The 21,894-nt window shown below is 44.0% G+C and overlaps 1 protein-coding gene across 4 annotated transcripts; it reads right to left on the bottom strand.

Annotated features, from left to right (window-relative positions):
* Positions 1-61: 61 nt before the first annotated feature.
* On the bottom strand, positions 62-21,491 carry JHY (junctional cadherin complex regulator). Of its 4 annotated transcripts, XM_088139002.1 has the most exons (9): positions 21,415-21,491; positions 19,919-20,377; positions 16,254-16,755; positions 7,008-7,146; positions 6,467-6,875; positions 5,599-5,893; positions 3,014-3,094; positions 1,328-1,453; positions 62-478 (listed from the first exon to the last, which is right to left on the bottom strand). In XM_088139002.1, the coding sequence occupies exons 2-9, from the start codon at positions 20,245-20,247 to the stop codon at positions 275-277; spliced, it is 2,085 nt and encodes a 694-aa protein (XP_087995128.1). In that variant the 5' UTR covers positions 20,248-20,377; positions 21,415-21,491; the 3' UTR covers positions 62-274. The 4 variants fall into 4 exon arrangements, with proteins under 4 accessions (XP_087995128.1, XP_087995125.1, XP_087995126.1 ...); XM_088138999.1 differs by having other exon boundaries at positions 6,467-7,146; XM_088139001.1 differs by having other exon boundaries at positions 341-478; positions 2,905-3,094; positions 6,467-7,146.
* Between the last annotated feature and the right edge of the window lie 403 nt (positions 21,492-21,894).

The raw sequence follows: 21,894 nt of genomic DNA, 5'->3' as shown, positions 1-21,894 counted from the left end.
AGGGAAGCCATGGAAACGAGGGAAAAGAAAGACCACTTTTAGATCATCATATATTCAATGCTTTAATTATCAACAATAAAATCCAACAAAAATAAGTAAGGCTGAATGCAACTTATGGAAAACGTCCCAGATCTAAAAGAAGTTCATCAAACTCATAATTGTACGCTAGTCCTTTAGGACCCCAAGTGAACATGGCAAGAAGAGAATGGATGAGTGGAAGAGCTCAGTAGCCCTGCTCCCGCGAAGGCTGATGGTCCCTCTGGGGATGGGCTCATCAGACAATATGGAGTGTTTTGAATGCAGCGACCACCTGCTTCTCCTTTTCATGCCTGTTTTTCAGCGATTCTAGAGAGGAGATTGGAGGAAGGTTCTCTCCGTTTAAAGTGCGCGCCAGGTTTTTCTCCTCTTTGGTCTCTTGTTCTGACGGTCTTGAGACAAAGAGTCTGGGCTTGGGAATTGTCTTGGCATACTCAAGGGCCTGCAGAAGTAAGAAAATAAGACCATAAAAACTGGTCATTAAAAATCTCTAACCCAAGATTAGAAAGAGACTGTTTACAAGGAAGAAGCGGGGTGTGTGTGTGTGTGTTTTCCTATATCAGCATCCCCACAAATTCTTCCCCCATCTAAAAGGGGGGGAAAAAAAACCTCAAAAAAACCTCTCCATGTAATTTTTTTCACCAAGTTGAAATTCCAGATTTCAACTTGTAATAGAACCATGGCAGAAAAATGGTCTGGAAGTAAAAATTTTAAGAACATAGAACCAGCAGGTAAATGGAGATTTCTGTTTTCCTGGCCACACAGTCCATGTAAGGAATGAATAACAACATTGTCTGGTTCACGTACTAAAACCAAGGGAAATTTTACAGCTTCCCTTCCTTATCTTACGCTTGGGATCAGAAGTGCTTCTCTGCAGATGCCACCCTTCTGCTGCTCCACCACCAAATTTGGTAGGACTTGATCTCAGCTAAGTGGTGTCTTATTGGCAACTCTTTGAGGTGGTAGGCACATTATACAATCATGTCTGAGGGTACATAAATGCTTGCCCACCCTGCCCCCCATAAGTGGAAATCTTGCAAGATTTCTGCAATCTTGCCCCCTTAGCATTTCAAGCCAGAATGCTAAAACTAGAAGAACTGCAATAAACTGTCATGAAAATGCTAGCAAGAAGGGGACTATGTTTGGATCACCACGCCCCTTTGATGGAAGTGCTAAAGATCCAGATTCATGTCAAGACAGAGAATGAGTGGCATTTTGATCATTCAAGAGAAGGCGGTCTCGATCTTTCCACACAGTCTCTTGCTGGCCGTGTTGCTTTGCTGATTCCTACCTTCTGCCTTGACACCACTGATTTGTTCTCCGTTTTTGGCTGACGTTTCCGTGCACTTGCGATATTCTTCAGATTCTGTTCGTTTACTTGCTTGGCATAAACCTTTTGGTGCTTCATCTTTTCTGACTGTCAAAAGGCAAACGGGAGGAGTTTAAGGGCAGGCTCATGAGTACTGAAAAATTCAAGTGTGATCTTTAGAAGGCAGCGTGGCACACAGACAGCTAGATTTAGAACAGGGGGGATCCCAGGTTTTAGAGACCCCTGCTCAGTTATACTTAGCCAGTCATGATTTTATGAGCTTATCTCCCCTGAATTTCTTACAGAAAAGACAGGATGTGGATATGATGGATGATTTCACTTATTGTCCCCCCAACCTGCTCTCCAGCAGGGCTGGGTGGTACCAAAATCACCATCATAAGAGTCATTGTGATGGGCCCAGCCTGGTGGAATGTTGTTCCTTTTGACAGTGGGAAGACCTTTACCTTTTTCTAGTTGCTGTTAAAGGTTGTTCCAAGACTTGCTAAAATGTTGGGCAGATTGTTTTATTTGTTGCTGGTCTTATTTACTTATTTTGTCAAGTGAGGTGTTAATTATATCTGAGCTTTTGGGTTTCTTCTTTCATCATTTGAAATACCCAAGGGATTATGTTGAAATAGGTAAAGTATACGCATACGATCATTGTAAGGACGGGGGAAGTCAAAATTTCTAAAACTGCTGCACACCACCAAATTCTTGTGTTACTTGAAACAGCAACTTTTTTTGATGCTGTTGCTAACCTGTAACGGCTATACCGACCCTGTTGTATCAGTAACATGGAAGATACCCAACATGCTTCCATTCAGAGCAACCTGTGAAATCATTTGAAGTCAAAACATCAAAATATTATTTATATTTATTGAAATATAAATAAATAAAGTAAAAATGAGGGGATAAGGGAAAGACCCTTTTCTCAGAGTCTTTTTTGGCTAATCGGTTCATCTTCTCCTTTGGTCTAGTAACACCTGATGTTTCCTAACAGGGCATAATGTGCATTCAGCTCTTCGACAACTACATTTGCTTGGTTGCGTTGACTTCCATTTTTCCCTTTTGCGATAAAGCCAAGTCCATCTAAATTCACCGGAGCAGCTCGATTGCATTAAAGTAATGCACACTTGAACCCACCAGAAGAGAATGAACTTGGGCGTACTTATCAGCAATTGGAATTCTCTGCAGGTGAACGCTGACTAATGGATACGTTCTGCCAAGACCAAAAAGAGCTACAGCCTGGAAGCATGATCTACTCTGAATGCTGCCAGAAGTTTTCTGGACATTGATTTATTTATTTTGGTCACAAAGAACAGAACCCAAGGGAGATAGCAAGGAAAGGAAGGTGGTCAAGACCTGTTAAGATCTTCCAGTGACATTTTCCCTTCTCTTCTTCAATTTCTGAGGTTAGACAGGGCCTAATGATTAGAATGCCAGTAATGATCAACTTCTCCCCTCTAGCAGAGATTTACGTTTTTTAAAGAAATGCATAAATAAAATTTATTAATCAATAAATTAAATAAAATTCACATATGCAAACACACACACACAACCTCTTTTGTAGCAGTCAGGATCTCTCATATCCCCAAAATAGAGAACTATATCCAAAGATTTCTTTGAGTCACATGAATGCCCCATTTGGCTCAGCATTCTTCTTCTTACTTTTTCTTTGATGGTTTCATAGTCAGGTCCAAGGCCTCCAAGCCTCACATCCATCTTCATGTAACCTTTTGCCCTAGAGCCCTGAACAAAGAGGTAAAATTGCAAGGAACAATGTGGGCCCAGCAAGAATCAGCTACAGGAAGAGCAGAAAAAACAGCGACAGAGCTATCGGGAGAGGAGTTAACAAAAGCAGGAAGTTTATATGTCCATATACCACAAAGGAAGAACCAGGATCAAGGGCTACCTTAGACACAATGGGAAACAATAGTTTTGTACTATGTGAATAAACTGGAAACTCACCCACTTGCCCTCCCTTCTCCTTTGCTGCAAAAAGGAGACTATTCCTATTAAGAATTTGCTCTGTTTTAAAGTAATCAAAGTTCTCTGTGAATGCCAAACTCGAACTGTGATTTGTTTAAATACTAGCTAGAATCTGATTCTACACTTTGATCTTGGCTTCTTCTCATTCACTACAGTTTAAACAAACCACAGTTCTTTGCATCTGGCTATCACGGGGAAGCGCAGCTTGTTTAAAATCCAGAAGGCTTCTGATCTCCTCCTTTAGTACATAGAAGAGGAGGAAATGTGTGATGTGTGAGTGTAATCATGCAAGTCCCGGGCTCACTGAGGAATGTTCTTGTAAATAGAAGCCATAGTTTCTTATGTCAGAAGTAAGCAATGTTCCCAGTTCTTTCCGGGCACTAGGAATATTGCTCAAGTATAATGATAAGCCAGAAAGAAATTATATTTTTAAGACTTTCAGCATAAAGCTATCATTTCCCACTGTAAATTTCAGCATTAACTGTAGAGTCACAACTTCCCAACTACATACTTGAGGAAAACCAGCGGTGCCAAAGAGATTTGAGAATGGGTTTGGGAAAGGCAGACCTGAAACTAACAAAGAAGAATGTAAAGAAGAATGAAAACCTTCATCTCCAATGTCTTTTGCATTTATGGAATTCTGTGGAACAGCTTCTCCAACTTTGTCTCATCTCAGCTTGGTCTGAGAAAGGTTTACCTATCAAAATGGGAAACTTTGAGCAGGAAACTTCTCGAAAGTGTGGACTTCAGAGGAACAGCCAAGGTATGTTTTGGAGTTCTGACCACTGCTGTCCTTCCAAGAAATTCTTCAGAAATTTCAGAATAAGAATGTTATTCCCTTCCTTCCCAAAGAGGGTGATAAATAGTCTAAGTACAAGGGAAGGAGGGGGACTGAAAAAGAAGACATCTACGCTGTAGCTACAATTTTAATCCATCTAACTTCTTCTCAATGCCAGTCAAGCAGTAAGCCTCAAAACAGGCCCCAAGTCTGTGCAAAAATGCATTTAGTCTGTCCTAAAACAGGCCCCAAGTCTCTGTGCAAAAAAAGCCACTTTGGGAATTTCTGATGATATTTTGAACATACAAACCACTGTAGGAAACCCGGACCACTTTTTTAAAAAGGAACTCAAAGAGAAATCTCAGAGAAAGTGTCCCAGAGTTGGGTTTGGTAGCAGAATGGCAAGGACATTTCTATCTTAATCTTCAGAAACCCATGCTATGGCCTTTGTTCCCCTGTAAAACTGAGGACGGAGGCCGAGCTGAAAAGCAAAGGATACATGGAGGAAAATGATCCCATAGGACTTGCAGCCTCTCTCTGCTACTTTAGACAAGTGGCCGTGTTTGAAACCATTTTACAAGGACCACAGCTTAATAGAGAAAGGGTGCCCGCTGTGCCCCTCAAGAGGCCGGATTGTGTATGGTAGGAAGGAGAGAAAGAAATGGCAAAGAAGTCAGACTGGGGAGACTCCACTCTTTCCTTAATGTTGGGTTCTGTAATTAACTGTTGGTCACTTATGGTGTTTTCTGAGGTTACACTGTTTTCCTCGCTGGGCTGACGCAAGACTGCTTGGAAGGTTATGGGAGGTCCCCCCACAATATCTGGAGGGCACCCATTAGGGAAAAAGGGGTTTCCCTAACTGGTGAACGGAAAGTTGGATTTTCAGAGAGGCATTCCCTCTGCATTCCCTCTTCTCTCAGGCACACTAGAATGCCTCATGTAAGATGAGACAGCCGTGCATCATCTCAACAGAAAGTTTAATACTTTGGAATAATTGCTTTCCCCAAAGAAACAATGTCATTAATAACAAAGTGACTGACCAACCCTTTCCCACCCCTTATGGAGGCTGTAGCATCTTTTTTGCGTTCCTGCTATTCCTAACAGATGCCTCCAAGTAAATCACCAGATCTTCTCTTCACCCTGCAGGTGGTCATGGAGAACTAAAAGGTGGATGCTCTTTTCAGGCACAGACATTTTTGGGGAACCAGGATCCTGCAAAATGGCAGTTCAGATAGATGCCTATTAACTTACAAACTCTAGGCAAGAGTGTCATACAAGAACTTCACATTTACATCTGATTTACTATAGATGGAGTCTAGCTGCCTAGTTTATGAATGGAGAGAAATATATTTTTTACTGTGACTTCTGCGAAACCACTGAGAATCAGAAACTCTTGCTAATCTACTAAATCGTTATGACTACGTAATTTAGTACGGGATAAAAATCGACACACCTCCCTGCTCCGTTCGTTAATCTCTTTGCTTACCTTCCGGTTCTCTTTTTCTTTCCTTTCCTTTTGCTTTTCCATCTGAAGCAAGTAGCCTTCAGAATTGCTGCGGCTGAGAACGGGTTGGGTCTCTTCGCAGCTCTCCAGATGGAGCTGCGAGTCGCTCTCCCCTCTCTGGATTATGGGTGGAAACATGCTGGCCACCTGATTCCTAGCAAGGTGGTCATCTGCCAGCTGAGAGATTTCACGATGCTGCTGCTCTATTGCCTGGATGAGCCGTGCCGTTGGAGATAGGGTTCTGTTTATCGGGTGAGGAGCAAGTGGCTGAGGTGGCCTCAAGAAACAAGGGCAAGTAAAGAGGCGTGCCAGGAAAAAAGACAGAAAAGCAATGAAAAGGGACTGACTTTTATAAGCAGCTTGTTAGGCTGTCCCCCTTGTCCATCTGCATCCCTTTAGCACCCTGCAACCAAAATAATCCAATGTTGATGATGTTCTCATCATGCAAGTCCTCTCCTCAAATCCCTTCTCTAGTTTCCAGTCTATCTTTGGATCCCGCCTACATTTCTTATGCTCACTTTCACATTCCTGCTTGTTCTTACTTTTCTACCTTGGTATCCCAATGCATCCCTTCCTGTGATCATCACTCGTTCAGTACCACTCCCATCGTCAACCACCTGATGCTGAGATGTCTCCAGCCATTTCCTGTTCCTGCCTTCATACCTACGGCTGTTCCCCAAACACCCACAGGGCTACTTCCCACCAGCCCTTCGTCTCAAACTCTACTTTTCCAGAAAGCCTTGGCTACGCTGACGTTTGTTCAATGGGTGGAAAAATAAAATAAGTAGGTGTCAATATGCTATCTCATTGAGTACTTCTTAAAACAGTATTCATAAAACATTATCTTTACCCTGAGTAATGAAAAGCATAGTTGTTAGGGATCTCTTCTGTATAAATGTGCCAAGGTTTGCAAGATGAAACTGCTCCGTTTACCGGCTCTTGCTGGCCACCGTTGTACGCATATGAAACACCCTTGTGCCCTAATGCATTCCAGTGTTTGCCATGATGGGTGAAAGGCTGAGGCTCTGAAACGGTACACCTGTAGGAATATGGGTGATGGGGTCCAGAGATGTTTTCAAGGCTGTGTTGGCACTTCTTCTTTTCACCAGCACATGGTGAAAGAAGCCCTGGAAAGTTGTGGAATGAGCTCTGCTGAAGAGGCTTCCTAGCAAAGGTTAAATTCTTGGAATTTTTCTTGGCATGGTGCTGAGGAAGGTATGGTGCTTGGGCAGAGAACGGGCTGTCTTCACTGGAGTTATCTGCAATGGAAAGGCAGGCAGATGGATATAACTCACAATGCAAAGCACATCTGGTGTCCTGCTCCAAATCGGATGTTTCTCTGTAAGCACTGGAATCTGCACAAGCATTCTCAAATTCTAACAGATTGTTACCACCGCTCAGATGCCTTCTTAGTTCCACTTGGGTTCCTAAGGGATGTTGGATGGAACTCTCGCTTAAGGGGGCTTCTCTCAAGGATGCAGTTTGCCCTGACTTCATTCCATCCGTCAGAGACCTTGCAGACTGGTGAGCCTAAAATGAGCAATCGTATGGGAAACTTAGGTTTTGTTCTACATTGGTTGCATAAGAAAAATGTTCTAAGAAGTCTGACGGGCACTAATATGCCATAAGTGACAGGTGTTTCAAAGCTGTAGTGGTCAAAGCCTGGCAAACGTTCCTCCTCCCCCCTTGCATATACATCTATTTATTTGTATTCAATCTCCCTTCTCTCCCACTGTTTCTTCAGTGGTTTCAGAAGGGTAATAAATTATTTTATTCTTACAATAAGCCATGGGGACAAATTAAACTGACTTGGCTAAAGACGGAACGCTGGGCTGTCCAAAAGGCATTTGTATTTCATGGAGGAGAAATATAAGATAATGGAATCAAAAAGCCCACATTTGCCTGTGTTTTAGCACAATAAACAGATTTAATTTAAAAGCTCTGCTTCTGATGTATATGCATGCATTTATATATGTGTGAAAGTGGTCTTTTTGTAAACTAGTTGACTTCATATATTTCACTTCATTAGGAGGTCCTGGGTTCAGGGGATTTTGATGCCAACCCTCAGCACATCTCTCTGGCTCTAATCGGATTTTATTTTTGAGATTATTAAGAAATGTTTGCTTGCTTTAGCTATCGAAGCTAAGCAGCGTGGTTCCCAAAGGAGAACATCACCAGCAGAATAGCCTGTTTGTACCAGGAATAAATTCAGGTGTTTGACTTTGAAACAACGGGGGCTCTCTAAACTGTGCTTTGGAAATCTGTTCACAAGAGATATTTTGCTACGTTGCCATGTCCTCAATTGTTTGCTGGATTGCGGCCTCCATGTCAGCATAGAGGAACGTTTTGATTTCTGCTAAATGCATCTGGTCCTTCTTTCTTTTAGGATAAATAATGCTGTGGAATTAAGTTGTGGCTTTCATGCTTGTTTCACTTTACGACCTTTAGACTTCTTGATTATTTGTACAAGCTTTAGAATAAATGTAGCTGGTTTCCCTTTTCCAGATTCAGAATCATATCCTGTAACTTGAAGGCTCTTTGCCTGCTAGACTTTGCCTGGGGAGCTGTGCAAGAGCACACTTCACGGGTGAGTGGGCACTCTAGTGTCCTAATCCAATACTTGGACTGCTAGACCAACAGTGGCTCTCACACTGTAAATTTGTCCTGTTTTTCTACCCCAAGCTACTCTGTGTACTTTAGACACCAGCAGCCCTTCGTAGGATCTATCACAAAAAACATGAAATTGGGGAGCATGGCCATCAATGGGGAAGGGGAAGAGAATGGAGAAATACATTATGACAGCGTCACACAAATGATCCACCTTACATACTTGCATCAGAAGTTAGAACACAACTACATAATGGCAGCATTCACATGATGACATTATTGCATATAAGTTAGTTTCCTATCATTGTGGCTTGCTACTGGTGGGGAATTAATCCATGTGGCGTTTTGGACTAAGAACAGGGAGACCTGCCAAGATGCTTGTTGGGGGCCTTTAACAAACCAGCCTCTCCTAGGGTAGGATAAAAATGGAGAAATTTGAGGGGATAAGGCAAATGACATTAAATTTAAAAAGTGCTAAATATGACAGAGGGCATTTTAGGCCATCTTTGTGAGTTGGGATGTGGCTGATGTGAAGGTGAATCCAAGCAGACCTGAAGAAATAATTCAAAGACTTTGGAAACAAACAGTAAGTCCAACTAATTTTAAACTGAAACTTTAAACAGGTTGTTCAAGAACCCATCACTTTGAGCCATTAGGACGAAGCAGTAGTTCAAGAAAGAATGGCAACTTTAGCACTGTTTTACTGAAATCTGGTGTCATGATTATACAATGGTTTGACACTGTAGCTTGATTCACCCAACCTGCTAAGCTATCATTCAGTTTGTTTGGGTTTTGCTTAGTGTGTGAAGTGAGCCCAACTGGTATGATGTGGAAACCAGGATGTACATCCAGGTCATGGTGGTTTCCTCAATACATCATGTTTTAGGACAGAGGTACAAGAGGTACAGCCTGCCAGCCCACTTCTGTGATCCACAGTGCCCTTCCCATAATCAGAATGAGGTCATTTTTTTCAGCCCTTTTATTGCATTTTTGGGAGGTGTCAAAGGGCAAAATGGGTGTCTTAAGACTTGCAGAGAGTTCAGGCACCTACTTCACTCCTTAACATGCCAAAATCTAGCCCCAAAAAGCAGGTTTGCTCCTACCTACTTTTGGATTGTAGTCCTCAACATACCACACAAAGGTTGGTATGCAGACCTTGAACCAACAGAAGGTAACAGTTTTCTCCATGAAAAGCAAACCAACCCTGAAATTTGAGATACTTGTATCTTAGAATATGCATGGAAGGTAGACAAGGGTGTTTATTCTGGTTCTGATTTTGGTAGCATCTGACCTAGGGATAAAGCTAGTCCCATATTCAGCTCTGACCACTGTCTAGTTAGTAATCAATGCCTCATATTTGTGCATCTCATGGTATAATATATTTTCTGAAAAGAAACATTTGTGAGATTATCAACTCATCTTTGTTACAGACAGCAGAAGCGAAGAAGCGAAAAACGTTTGCTTCATGAAAAGAAGCAAATTAGATTTTATCTGAACTGAACAAATTAAGGGCATGCTTGGTAAGTGGTCCATCTTTTTAAGCCCAAGGACTGTTCACTGGCTGCCGTACTCTCAGCACAATGCTTCAGAACATCTGCCAGGAAAAAAAAAATCAGGGTCAGAAGGCCTTCCCTTAATTGCAAGTTCTTGCATCAATAGAACCGTATCAGGTCTTAAAAAGAGAAACAAGATAGGGGAAACATGCAGAGCTTCTGGAATTCTTTCTGATCCCTTTACCAGCAGTCATCATATGCTTGGGTCTATCTGCACAGAGAAATGTGGGGTGGGCTACAAATGCACCACACGATCTGGAAATGGGGGGCTTAGCAAGGAACAGCTGCCAACTTTCTGAGCCATTGACCAATGTCTTCTCCTGTAGCAATGCCTTGAGGGGGATCCTTTCTCCACAATCCCGGCCTCAATCTGGCATATTCACCTTTGGTCCTGTTCTGCTCATGTTTTGGAGTGTCATTGCACTCATTGACAGCCAACCAGAATCTTGAGCTTTGGACATCACTTATTTCCAACATTCTGTTGGGTGGGAAAGAATAAAAAACTTGCTAAAGAAATAACCTGGGATAAAGGGAATGAGCATTTATTAGGTGTTAGTGTGCAAAATTGCTCATCACAAAGAGGAGAAGGTCAGAGGCTGAGGTAGGCAGGCTTAGAGGAGGCCCAGTGAAATCAATGAGGCAACTCCATGCTTTTTGGGGGTGGGTGGGTTGGTTTTTGGTAAAAAGCCCTAGGCGGTGGGTGGGGGGTGGAAGGAAATCAGAGCACTGGATTTCAGGATCGACAGAGGTTGTCCACTTCTGTTGTAGGAAAAGAACCTGATTTGACACGGCTTGTCGGTAGAAAGTTCCCATGTCGCTCTAGACCTATGGAAGAGATCCTCCTGCATTGTCCCCCACTCCAGCGGCTGGTCTGCTGGATCAGTCTCGGTCCCGAGGTTAAGAATCTTCTTGGCCCTTGGAAAGGACCTTCAAAACTGAAAGCTGTTTTGTGTTCTGTTTTTTTTTTTAAGTTAAAGCTTCATCAACTTCCAGTTAAGGCCTCAGGTGCTACTCCTCATGAGGTGAGATGGGGACTTCCCAGGGGTAGCACACAAAGCCGCCCACAGTCCATTTAATCTTTGCCTGCATTGGCCTCCTCTATTTCATCCTGCCTTCGCCCCAGGCCTCCTTTGTTAACCACACCGGCGTTCTGGGTAGAGTATATGCACTCAGAGTAACTGCTTAATGGTAGTTATTAAGTCACATATAGAGCAGAATGTTTTAGTGAAAGGTTTAGCCCTGGGGAATCCAGATTCCAGGTGGCAAGATGATAACTTGTTAGCTGGACCTTTTCTCTAGTGATTAATGTTTGTATGTAGTGACTCTTGTTCCATAGTCCTACGTCTCCAGCAGCCACTGGAGTTAAGCCATTACTGATCAAGCAGCCCTGTAAAATAAATAAATAAATACAGACGCGGACGTGCGTGCACACAGAGACACATTTGGGTCTCTATGTGCGTGCCCCTGTGGGTGTATATTTGTTCTTTCTGTTTCTATTCCTTATTTCTCTTTTTCTTTATGTATTTTGCATGTGTGTGTGTTACAGATACACGGGCACTAATCTCTTGCTGGGGGATTTCTAGCCTGCTCTAATCAGAAAATCCAACTTAAAAAAAAGAATGACCAGTTCTAAAGCCAGTTTCAAAGGTCAGCAATATGTTAGTGAGAATTGCGTCCTGTTTATGATTGCTGATTTATCCTCCCTGGCAGATCTTCTTGCTCTCTTCAGATGTTATGGTTTTACAGTCCTGTCTCTACTGTCTTCTTTTCCTGTAAGCTAGTAGATAGCCCAGTAATTAAAATAAAGGAAAGTCAGTAAGCTAACTTTGGAGACTGGGTCTTAGTTATTGACTCTGACAAACACGTTTCTTAGACTTGGTCTCATCCCATCAGCTGAATCACAAGAAGGGTTAGCTGGCCAATGAACCATAAAACCAAAATGAAATTTGTGTCAAAGTGCTAACATTTGATAAGGAAAGCAGAGCCTTCACACAATTTCTGTCAGAATGAAATCAGATACAGACTCATAAAGCATCCTTGCAGAGCTAAAATGACAGCTCAAAGACAGAGAAATGACGCTGCCAAGATGCTAAAATAAAAGTGAAGTTGAAGACCCCGGGAGAATTCTAGAATCGTTGCTTGGCACTGGGAAGCCATTGAAAATGGCACCAGGCAGGCCAATCTGGGGAGAACACTGAAGAATCCAGAAACCATTACTAAAACGTTTTCTGTTTTATGCCTCAACTCTGCAGATCGTGTATTCAAGGAGAAATCTCAAGTGAAGATGTCAAGGCTCAGGACAAGACAATCTGAGATTTTAGGCCATCAAGAATTCAGAGTTTTAAAGCATCATCTGAACTAAGCCTATAAGTAGATTAGGAAATATTGTGGATGATAAATGCCAACGAAATAAATACCAGTGAAATATATTTGTACTGCCTAACTTGAGAACTTCTGATGCCATATCTCACTTCCATAGCAATAGAAATTTATGGATGGGGAATTCTAGTTGGGGAAGGCCCCCCTTGCAAGAAAATAGCAAAACAGAGCTGATTCTTCTCAAAGGATGCTCTCCATAAAACATTCGGTGATTTCACACATGTGCCAGGGGAAGGTTTGTTTAGTCATGGTTTATTAAATAAGTCACAATTGGCTGCCGTTGCACAAGACCCTAAATTTATTATCCATAATGGCTGGATGCAACCAGCATGCTGGGCCAATAGCAAACACATTTTGATTAAGCATGATGTGATGTGTCTCTCCAGCTAGGAAGGTTTTATTGCATGCCAAGATCTGGGGCTTAGAATAGCTGGAAAGGACAACGATGGGCACAGGAGCACTCTCTCCAAATATGAAACCAAGCAAAGTTCATCACTGGAACTTTTAATGGTTGTAAGCGCATATAAATAACCCTCCTGTTGAGTTGCATTGATCCAAATACTAATTAATGACTGAGCCAATCAGTTGCAACACAGGAGAGGGCAAAAACATTAAGAAGCCAGCCCAGATTTGAACTCCCCTGGAAAAGGTTTTCAGTTGGGGGAAAAATGTTTGTGCTTGTGAGGAACTCAGCTTTCGTATGCCAGGCAGGTAGAGCATACTTCTGCATTAGCTCTTTGAAAGAAGACCAGGACACAACTTCGACCCGCAATTTTTTTTCCCCCCGAACTGTTCTATTAATGCCAATCAAATTGAGAAAATGATCAAATGAAATTGCATTTTGAGCATCATAAGCTGTGTAATGTCTATTCTATTAAATTGAGGCCCGTAATTGCTTCTCTGCTGAAAAGAGACAACAAAGGCGAGCAATCATGACATGTCATTATCCTGGACTAGCAAACCGGCCTTTGCAGGAAGACTTCAAAGCCTTCTGGTTCTTGAATTGCATTTGGCTGCTATTGTCGAAGCACAGGCAATCTTGATTAGGTGTTTACACGGAGGTAAGGCGCAGTGCCACAGAAAGCCTGAGTGCCTTAGTCTAGAGCCATTAAAAAATTGTACATTATGTTTCTCGCTTTGAAGTAAGGGGATGGGGGGTTTTAGAAGGACAGCAACTCGGGCCAAGCACAGCTGAGTGAGATAGACCCAGCTCCTTCTCGCCCTCTCTCACATCACAGAAGCTCATCATCGGATTCTTAGAGAATCAGGCAGTGCTGCAAAGAGAAGCTGATGCTTTAGAAAATGCACAGGGAATTACGGGGACATTCACTTCCACCCAGGTTTATACTGTCTAGCGCAGGTGTGCACCCATTTAAGAACGGGGCCGCAGAGAGCATTAATATAAGGCTTTTCCCAAAATGCTAAAAGATCCTTTACCCGAGGGCTGCTTTGTGCAGGGTATACTCGTATTTTTAGGGGCGTGCTTCTTAAGTCAGAAGTAGGCAACGCGGTGACCGCAGATACCTCCCTTGTTGTTCACCAGGTCCCTGCCCCACCTGGCTATATTCCCCCCTCTGATTCTTTTCAGTAAATCAATGGAAAGCCGGAAGGCTACAAAGACACCAGCTTCTATCATGATCCTTATTTCCCCAAAAATGCCACAGGCCCCACAGAGGTTCCCAAACCATTCTTGGAAATTAAAAATAGAAAGTGACTGTAGTCCCCACAGTTTGTATGGAAGGACAACACGTGGCCAAGGAAAACAAACTAAAATAAAAGAAAGTGTGTCTGTGTGCGGGGGGGGGGGGAGTGGCAGCTAAAAAGAGTTGGGGGGCAACCTCACCAACTTGCTTTCTAGAAAATGGGAATTTTGTGACTGGCTATTTTGTCACTAAGGGGACGTGGTGGTGCAGCGGCTTAATGACGCTGAAAGTTGCCGGCCAGAAATGGTCGACACTTCAGCGGTTCGAGCCCAGCTCTGCACAGCAGAGCGAGCTCCTGCTTCCTCCCCAGCTCCTGCCAGCCCAGCAGATCGAAAACGTACGTGAGTAGATGAATGGGGACTCTCACCCCGGTGGGAGGAAAATGCTGGTGGCACTTGCACGGGAGACGGGATCAGTTGCCGGTAACACGGAAGCCACGCACGCCCAAAAAAGGCGCGAAGCAACAGAAACCCCGCCTCCTGCGCTCGCCAGCTGGGCCCTGCTCTAGGAAGGAGGCCATGGCAAACCACTTCCGAAACACCTTGCCTTGAAAACTGCAGGGACTCATCCAGGCAGTCGCCGCAGAATCGGTAACGATTGAGTGCGAATTAAAAAAAAATTTGTCACTAAGTGAGGCCTCTCAAAGGCAGCCTTTATGTGAGGGCACGTACAGCGCACTGTCAAAATAAACAAGATTTTTGGAATTTTAAGTTGTGGGAAGAAATAGTCAGCTTCCCATGAACCATAATACCAGGCTGCTCAGTCCTTACTGTTATGTTATTTTTACTAGCTTTAAAAAATATATCTATGACTCAACAGCACAGCACCCTTGGCTTCATCTCAGAGTTCGAGTTGCCTGTAGTTCCTTTGGTTAAGCATGCGGCCAATCAACCACACAGTAGGACTGGCTGATATTACAAATGTTGTTTTAGAGGTGGGCTGAGAAGAAGTGGGGTTGAAAGAGTTAAGGAAACTCACCTGAACTCTGTTCAAATGTAACACTAAACCTTGGCTTAGCATAAGAGGAGCTCTTCTTGATATGCCATTTGGTATTTGGTTTGGTATTACATGTAGACGTGGCCCCTGAAATAAACTTTATGCTCTGCTTCAATTATTTAATTCTAGATAGATTTGTGTTAAAAAAATGCTGCTAAAGAAAAAACAGGATATAAATCCAACAAATTAAAAATAGAAAAATGAATATATCTGAATGGGGAAAGGACGGCTTTGTGGATCGCAGCTGTGGGCATCGTGGAAGGATAGGGGACAAGTGCTCATATGAATCTGTGTGCTGGGCTTTCAGATCATGGTTTCAAATGGTGATTTCTTGGTTCATACTTAACTCTAACTCAGTGTTTCTCAACCTCAGCAACTTTAAGCTGTGTGGACTTCAACTCCCAGAATTCCACAGCCAGCATGGGGAATTGTCCTACTGCTGAATCTTGGAAAAGATGCAGCTCCTTTCAAGAGATAGGTGCGCTCTTGCACGCACCAAAGCACCCTTTTGGAATCATATCCAAAATTATGTACAGCCCTAGAACAGTCTTCCTGCCTCTCCTTTCTGGATAAAACTTGAGCTACAACAGCCTCCAAATGGAATAAGGATGGATTCTGGAAATCTCGTTCAACACAGTGTGACTTCTGAGTAGACTCACCCAAGAATGAAGTATAAAGGGTTAGATCAGTGTTTCTCAACCTTGGCAACTTCAACTTGGGTGGACTTCAACTCCCAGAACTCCCTAGCCAGCCATGCTGGCTGGGGAATTCTGGGAGTTGAAGTCCACCCATCTTCAAGTGGCCAAGGTTGAGAAACACTGGGTTAGATGATATTACAAAGCACCTCTTTTACCTGGAAAATAAATTTGGAAAGCCTGCTGTGGATACTCACAAACAGTTCACTTACAAAACACCCACTTACCATAAAGCAAACAGGTAAAATCTTTCTTTCCCTCTTCTGACTCCCAAGATCCTTCCTCCCCCTGGCCCTCACATTTGTTTTTTTGACTTTGAAGACACGTCTAAAAAAGTCCTGGACAATAGCCATCTCCCATTTTTATTTTCTAGTCTACAGGACCCAGAAGCATTCTTGTAAATGCAGGTAGTCTCCAGGTTAAGAACACCAGGTTACAGACGACCCATAGTTAAGAACGGAGCCTACTGGAGCAACATTTGATTTAAATACACAATGATCTGAGTTAATTGCACAATACTACTTTTATAGAGTATTATACAATAATACTGTTCCAGCTTAAATACAAATTCGACTTAAGGACAGACCTTGGGAACGGAACTCGTTCTTAAACTGGGGACTCCCTGTAAAATGAAGTTAATGCTCTGCTTTGCAGTAAGCCCGTTTCCCATTAATTTTTTAATTAAAAGAATCTTTCAACAATACCTTCTCTTGAGACCCTTCTCTCTGCTTTTTACCATGCAGCCGAAGGTAAGAATTGTTCTGGTGGGCTGCTAAACCCAAAGTGAGTTTGTTCTTTTCAATAAAGTCTTTTTCAGATCTTGGCTTTGGTACTTTTAACTGAATCCTGGAGCCACTGCTGGTCAAACTGTCATTGCTGTTATAATGGTAGACAATCTCTGGTTCTCTTCCTTTCTTATCCAGCCTGAAAGAGCCACCCCAGCCATCTGCAGGTTCATCACAAGGGATCCAGAATTCTCTAGCGATTACTGATGGTATATTTTGGGGTCTTTCCTGTAACTGGCAGTTTCTGGATACGAACCCCTGGGAAGGATGGCAGGCCAACTCAAGGGAAGTGAAGCTAGAGCTTTTGCACTCCTCCTGATGCGATTCTTCTAACTCAAGAAAGCTTCTTCCTTTTTCACTATCCTTCCAGTTGGGATCATAGCGCAGGTCAGAATACTTGTCCGTAATTTCCTCATTAGGGCTAAAAGCAAACCAAATGGTGAAGACAAAATTAAGAAGTTGGCCAAGAGAATCACTGTTTTTAAAGACTCTTAAAATCTCATCTTCTTTCTCCCAGACTAATTCATGCAAGATGGAGGAGGCTTAAGGGTGCTTTCTCAAGGGAGGCGATATTTTATTTGTCCTGATTCAAATGCACTTTACTGTGATTTAAACACATGCTGTAAGCCATTGAGGTCTGAATCTGAATCAAATCGTGCTTCTGAGCACCACTTTCTTCACTCTCTGCATCCATTGGAGATCAGAGGACTAGAATTCTGTCCTGAATGAGGTCGGGTAATCAAAACTACACACACAACACCAGTTTAACCCCAAAGCAACCTTCCCTAATCACACACACTCCTCATGCGCTGAGACTCCCAAGCCAGCATGGAAATTGGGAAATCTGCCCTCCCATTCATCAGATTCGGGAAGCCTGCTCTGGGACAAGCTTAATACTATGACTTACAATTTATCCTGTAGCAAACTTCGGTGGATTCTTGTAATAAGTTACACAAAAGATCGATTGTGATCTTCAGTCATATTTCCGCATGTTTGGGCAATGCTCTCACAACTAGCAATAATTATTCCTAAATGTAAATGGGTAACATCTTGATGGTTGGGGGCAGGACATGGATTTCTTATTTTGTTTTTTTAAGGAGACTTGAGGATAGCATGGGTGGTGCACAGAATTAAAGCCAGCCTCTTCAGGGTTGTTGAGAAACCAAAAGGAACACGTTAGAGACAGATCCTCCTGGAGAAAGTCTATCCACGTGGTCGCTAAGAGTCAACAATGACTTGATGGTACTCAATCAGTCACTCATCAATCTGTTTCATTAGGTGTTAGACCTTTCCTTTCCTTTTGTTTTTTCAAAACCCCAGGAGGCCATTTTCAGGACTTAAGCTACACAGTGCCTTAAAATGGCAAGAAACTATACCATCGATGTGGGGTAGTGGTGGCTGAAGAGCGTTCTGGGGGCTGCAAGAAAGATGTTCGGGAATGGGATTCACCCCTGGGTCTGTACGTTGCCCACCGTAATGGAAACAATATGCAGGCAGAAAGTGATTCTGTAGATTTCAAAACCCAGAAATAGGTCATACTTGGCAGCCACCCACAGCAAAAAATGGTCCCGTACAAACTCTTTGTATGACTGTGAGAGCCAAGGCACAGCTAATGATTGTTTTGCAAAAGGAATCTAAATGAAAGCAAACCGTTTCCTCTCCAACGCACTTTCAGTTAAAATGATTTTCCCCCCTCTGTGTTCCTGGGTCTACCCATCTTCCACTACATACTGGCTGCGCTGTGAGTTGCACACCGCAGAACAGGCGCACCGGTCCACCTTCTGAAGTTGCTAGTGGGTACGGGTATCGTAAGCATGCGTTACACTTGTCAACATTAATGGACTCCATCTGAGCCGGCACTAATTTGGAAACACATCAAATCAAATTTCCTTTGAATGGCACGTTCTATGCTAGGTCAGGATCCTGCCGGCTCTGCCTGATTCAGGCCGTGGTCCCCATACAATTAGCATCCTTTCCTGCTTGCGATAAAAACATTCAATAACTATCCACTTTGCCCATCGAAGAGGCATATGGGAAGTGTGCTGTTCATAATGAGACTCCCTTTTTCTCTCTGCTGTTTGTCTCTAAGCAGGGCATTAAATGGAACATGTTTATCATTTTTCAATTCAGGCTTAATTTAATCCTTTGAAAACCACCATTATTTTGCATTTATGTGGCATTAATGCTCTGTTGAGCATGACAAATCCAATTTTCTATTTGCACAGAAGAGGAAAGTTAATGCAGCTCTCAGGACAAGTGAGGAATGTTTTAATTTTGCACTTATGCAGTTATTGAATAAAAAGGGACAACTGTTCCGCTGGTGCTGTCCCCCAAAATCCTTCAAAATAATAATGTTTTCCAGAATGATACAGCCTAAGATCTCTTGAATATGGCAGCCCTGTGTATATTATTTGAAATCAATTAAATTTATAGCCATTAACTTGCCACTTATTCAGCTAACTACTTATAAAATGATTATCTGCATTTTCCAAGCAAAGGATGAAGAAAATGCTCACTATGAAATTGGCAAATGATAAAAAAGAGAATAAAATTGATACAAAGGCAGGATTAAATATAAGGCAAACGTACAGATTGGTGAATTAAAACACAGCTCATTAAAATCATACGTCTGGTATTACAAAGATCCAGAAATAGCCAAATAGGTTTCATCTGCTCCCAGGACAACTGTCTTATGAATAACTAAAAGGACACCATGTCTGTAGTAACTCATTCCTCTAAGCATTTATAATTACAGGTCGTCCTCGTTTAGCAACCACAATTGGGACTGAGAACTCAGTCATTAAGCGAAGTAGTCGCTAAGTCAATCTGCGACGGTGCTTACGATCTGACTTCAGCTTTATTTATTTATTTTTATTTATTATTCAATTTGTATGCTGCCCATCTCCCTCCAACGGGTGACTCTGGGAGGCTCACAATTAAAATCAGAAGCCCCATCAACAATTAAAAATCCCCCCATAAAGAGTTAAATAAATAATCCATTAAAAATCAAATCTAAACAACAAACCCTGTCCATAAATACTAAATTTCCTTTGCTTTACAGACCTGCAAAGGTTGTAAATGCCAGCATTGGTCGTAAAGCTACTTTTCCATCACCTTCATAACTGCAAATGGTCGCTAAACGAGGATGTCACTAAATGAGGACTGCCTGTATTTATTAAAAAAAATGTTAAGCTTCCAAGGGGGGGTAGATCCCTATCACAGACAGTATGACAATCCTTGCATCCAACTTTCTCACTGAAAAGCAAAGGAAAAAGAGAGAACAGGAAGAGGAGGAGGGAAAGAAAGCAGCATAGCTCAGTTCTTAAAGTCCTAGGGCTAATCACGGTCCCTCAGAATAAAAATCAGGCTGTCAGTTCTGTCCATAACGGAAGAATCAACCTATGGAGAATAAGCCTCACTCGTTTTTGCTTAGGCTTACCTACATGGTTCTCCTGTGAACGGGGCAATTGCCCCGAAGAGAGAAAAAACAGAGGAGGAACACTGCTTTGTCTGAACCCAGCAGAGATGGTGGGCTCGAGGATTTTAACCTCTGGAGATGGAAGAACCAACTTCGCCCCATTTACCTTGCATTTTCTGGATTCCCTCCTCCATCCTGGCCTCCCCTTGGCCTCCGTGTTTCTTCCCCATCGGACCCTCCTTCTTCGCTCAAGTGTGACGTTTCTTCCAGACTGTCCTCCTCCATGCTCTCGTCCGCCTGTTCCCGACAGGCCCGACTGACCCGTTCTTGGTTTTTGTGGATCCGTTTCTGCAGCTCCCACTGATACCGGGCCTCCTGAGCCAGGCTTTCCGAATCCGATTCGTTCTGGGACAGCCCTTCCGATGCTGTTTCCAGGAAAGAGTAGCGTCGGTGGGCTTCGGTCAGCCCTTTTGGCGACGGGCTGCCAGCGTTCATGTTGCCAAGGAAAGTTCAAGCAAGAGACCCGAAGGATGTCCCCCTGTTTTCTGTAAAGCCAACCGTATCTTAAGAATCGTTTCCAGTCGCGTCTCGACTTTAATCCTTTGGCCGTTTTCAGTGCATGCGCCTGAGAGCAAACATCAAAGTATTAGAGACGTGAACATTTCACAAGGCGTCGGAGTGCAGAAGCTCCAGGTTTTAAAGGGTTGGATTTCAAGATGTATTCTTATCCGGTGAGACGGGCGGCATGTGTAAATTTGATTAATACATTCATAAATGATAAATAGATCCTGCACGTCTTCCGAAAGTGTAAAACCTGAATATGGATGTAAGTGGGTCTGGGAGAAATCTAATGGAAACACGAAGGTGAGATGAGGGGCTATATCAATTGAATGAAATCGAAGTCAGTCGATCAAATAATAATTAAGCAGCTGATAGGGGCCAATCCCTATGGTTAGGCTTCCTGAAACCGTTTGTCAGCAGGCCTTGCACGGCACCCCCGCAGTTTGCGTGTGTCTCTCCGGGTGTGAATGTTCATCTTTGCACAACCCTCTTTCTCCACCCCAGTGAAGTTCATCCCAAAGACACGGGATGCGGCGTGTAGCGACAGGCTGGCTGCGCGCTTGGCGCAATAGAGGCGCGCAGGCCATGCGGTCTGGGCTCACATCTTCGCACCTGCAGCCTTCCAGGGTGGCACCCTCCCCACCTGGGCACCCCGGAAGTGCAGGAGCGGAGGGAGGCCCAGCGTGCACCTGGAGGGGAGGGGAAAACGCTTTTTTCCACCGTTGCAAGAAGTCTCTCCCCATCTCAGTGACCCGGAGGCTGCTGCCACCAGGCATCTAAATGCCCACCCGGCTGTGGCAACCAAAGTGCCAGACTTGGCCTGAAAACCCTACCCACGGGCACTCCTTTTGGGAAAGGTGCACAGCTGGGTATCTTCGCATCTGCCAACCCCCCCCCCCCCGCCCCTCCGTGGCTTTTTGGACGCTGCACGACAGGCAGAAATTCAACAGGGGACGCACAGCCCACTGTGCCCCTGTTGGACCACGCCTTTCACCGCCCCGCCTGGGAAGCGGCTTGCAGCGCCCCTCTCCTTCCTCCCGGCCAAGCCAGGCCGCCTCGGGGGCGCCCCTTCCCTCCGCCCCCGCCAGACCTGCCCGGTACCTTCCACCGGCCGCAGCCGCAGCGCTGCGGGCTATTCACAGAGCGAGCCTCCGCAGCCCCGCTAAGCCACCGGCGTGGCGCCCTCCTAGCAACGGTATACAGATGCCCGCCCCGCGCCGCCCCTCCCCGGCGCGTGCCAACTCGCCGCGAGGGAGGGGGAGCGGCGGCCTGGCGCTCCCCCCTCGGGCTCCGGGAGAATGGTGCCTTCCCGGTCTGTCTGGGTTTTAACCCGAAGGCGCTCTTGCGCTGCGGCAGCTGCAGAAGGAAACGGGGGGACGTTGGGGCTCCTTTCACAGTTTATGGGAGGGAGGGAGGGAGGGAGGGCAGAGAAAGAAGAGGGGAGGAGAGAAGAGGAGAGAAAGAAGAAAGGCAGGGAGGGAGGGAGGGAGGGAGAAGAAGGAAAGGAAAGGAAAGGAAAGGAAAGGAAAGGAAAGGAAAGGAAAGGAAAGGAAAGGAAAGGAAAGGAAAGGAAAGGAAAGG

Source organism: Python bivittatus, unplaced genomic scaffold (genome assembly GCF_059951505.1).
Source record: "Python bivittatus isolate LINGU-HERP-01145 unplaced genomic scaffold, Pbiv_v1 ctg000320_np1212, whole genome shotgun sequence".
Lineage (NCBI taxonomy): Eukaryota > Metazoa > Chordata > Lepidosauria > Squamata > Pythonidae > Python > Python bivittatus.
The sequence above is the reverse complement of the archived record's forward strand: the minus strand, read 5'-3'. Positions and strand labels throughout refer to the sequence as shown.

Excerpts from the sequence above, each read along its gene's own strand:
- JHY (XM_088138999.1), bottom strand. The coding sequence starts at position 20,247 with ATGAACGCTGGCAGCCCGTCGCCAAAAGGGCTGACCGAAGCCCACCGA. Across the intron at positions 5,894-6,466 it reads TATGCTTTTCATTACTCAGG|GCCACCTCAGCCACTTGCTC; the intron begins GTAAAGATAATG and ends TTGTTTCTTGAG. Across the intron at positions 3,095-5,598 it reads AAGAAAAAGAGAACCGGAAG|GGCTCTAGGGCAAAAGGTTA; the intron begins GTAAGCAAAGAG and ends CTCTTTGTTCAG.